Source organism: Sciurus carolinensis, chromosome 13, assembly GCF_902686445.1.
Source record: "Sciurus carolinensis chromosome 13, mSciCar1.2, whole genome shotgun sequence".
Classification (NCBI taxonomy): Eukaryota; Metazoa; Chordata; class Mammalia; order Rodentia; family Sciuridae; genus Sciurus; species Sciurus carolinensis.
The window spans coordinates 5,312,101-5,313,949 of record NC_062225.1 but is presented as its reverse complement, the minus strand read 5'-3'; the positions used below and the strand labels follow the sequence as shown (position 1 = coordinate 5,313,949).

The following is a 1,849-nucleotide window of genomic DNA, read 5'->3' as shown; positions in this document are numbered from 1 at the left end:
TTTTTTTCATTCATTCAAATATTTATTGAGCAGCTAAGGAGGAGATACAAAGGTGATTAAAACATGGTCCAAGAGATGATGAGGCATATGCACAAGTAAGAGCAATATAAGGTTCACTGAATTCACAGCAGTCAAAAGTGCTTTAGGAAATCAAGAGAGATTGCTTCCAGCCTGCAAGTGGGTGTGGGTGGCAAATCAGGAAAGGGGATTGAGATTAAAATAGAAGACTTCAGCCTGGATTGTTGATGATACTCAGTATGGACTATATTTGTCTCTCCTTTTCCTTTCTCCCCATCTTTGGGCTTAATTTACCAGTAGTGCCCAGGGCTGTTCAATGTGCTTTCTCTATACTTGCTTGCATTTTTGCTTTAATGTCTTCTACAGAACTAGGTCCTTTTGGTGTTTTAGGAGTTTTTTCCTGTTTTTTGAAGGATTCTTGACCTTTTGATCTTGGTGTTGATGGTTTTGAGTCTTTTCCATTCTGGTTTGATTTTTGTGCATTTTTGGCTGGAGTATCTCGTACAGATTTCTTCACTGGAGCTTTTTCTTCAGTTTCCTCATCATCAAAATCATCATCATCATCATCTTCATCATCATCATCATCTTCATCATCGTCGTCATCTTCATCAGCAGCAAGTTTTACTTTTTTCTGGGGAACCTTGCTACCACCTCCAGGGGCAGATCGCTTTCCAGACACACTTAAGAGTTTTACATCCTCCTCCTCTTCATCTTCTGATTCTGCATCTTCCTCCACAGCTACTAAGTGCTGCCCACTAATATGCACAGGCCCTGAACCACATTTCAACCTTAAGACCACAGGTGGTGTGATTTCAAAGCCCCCAAGGGAAACCGTTGGCTGTACAGACATTTTCAATGTTGCCAATGTTACTTTAATAGGACTGCCTTCATAATTCATTGCCTCTGCTTCAACAATGTGCAATTCATCCTTTGCACCAGCCCCTAAACTGACCGTTCTTAAGGATAACTGGTGTTCATTTTCATCATTATCCACCTTAAAGTGATAATCTTTGTCAGCCTTTAGTTCACAACCGAAAAGATAGTTCTGGGGCCTCAGGGGGCTCATGTTCATGTCCATCGAATCTTCCATGGGGTGGTAGCACGCACTTAGGTGGGAGAGAAGGCGGACGGAAAATAGGCTGCTGCCCTAGAGAAGAGACGCGCAGGACGGAATCACGCCAGGCATCAGTTTTGTTTTGAACAAACTCATCCAAGAAAAATTGAGAGACCAATTTTTAAAAAATTTTTTCTTTTTTATGTAAATCTCTTTCTGACCCGGATCATTGCCCTTGTCTTTAAAGACCGTCTTTTAAGGTTTCCTGCAAGGCAGCTTTGCTCTATTGTTTGTCTGAGAACGTCTGTTTCTCCTTCTCTCTCAGGGTGGGTTTACAGGACATAGATTCTAACTTGGTGCAGCTTTCAGCTCAACACTTTCAAGCATTTTGCTTGTGAATCGTTCCTGAGAAGCTGAATATGATTGTCTCTGTTCCCATAGAGGTAAGCCCCCACCCCACCTGACCACGGTCGGTTTGTTTTGGCCTCTGCCCCTTGAATTCCGTGTGGTTCTTTTGTTGTTTCTTCTGCTTGGCATTCTCTGAGCTTCCTGAACCTTCAATTTGCTACTGGACACTAGTTTGGGAAATTCTCATTCTTCTTCTTGGATTCCCATCAGGTCCACGTTACACCATTTCTTGTCCCCCGGTTCTTAGGTATTTGATTCTTGCTGTCCCTCTTCTCCCTCTCCCTGTCCCGCTTTGCCTTTCCGTTTTGGAAGTTTCTGTTGACATAGCGGCAAGTGCAGACATTCTTTCCCACTTGAGTTCGGTATGTT

General features: G+C 42.8%; 1 protein-coding gene across 1 annotated transcript; it reads right to left on the bottom strand.

The window, feature by feature from the left end:
- On the bottom strand, positions 1-1,123 carry LOC124963204 (nucleophosmin-like). Its single transcript, XM_047522776.1, has one exon. It carries the CDS (start codon positions 1,106-1,108, stop codon positions 332-334), a length of 777 nt encoding a protein of 258 aa, XP_047378732.1. The 5' UTR covers positions 1,109-1,123; the 3' UTR covers positions 1-331.
- Between the last annotated feature and the right edge of the window lie 726 nt (positions 1,124-1,849).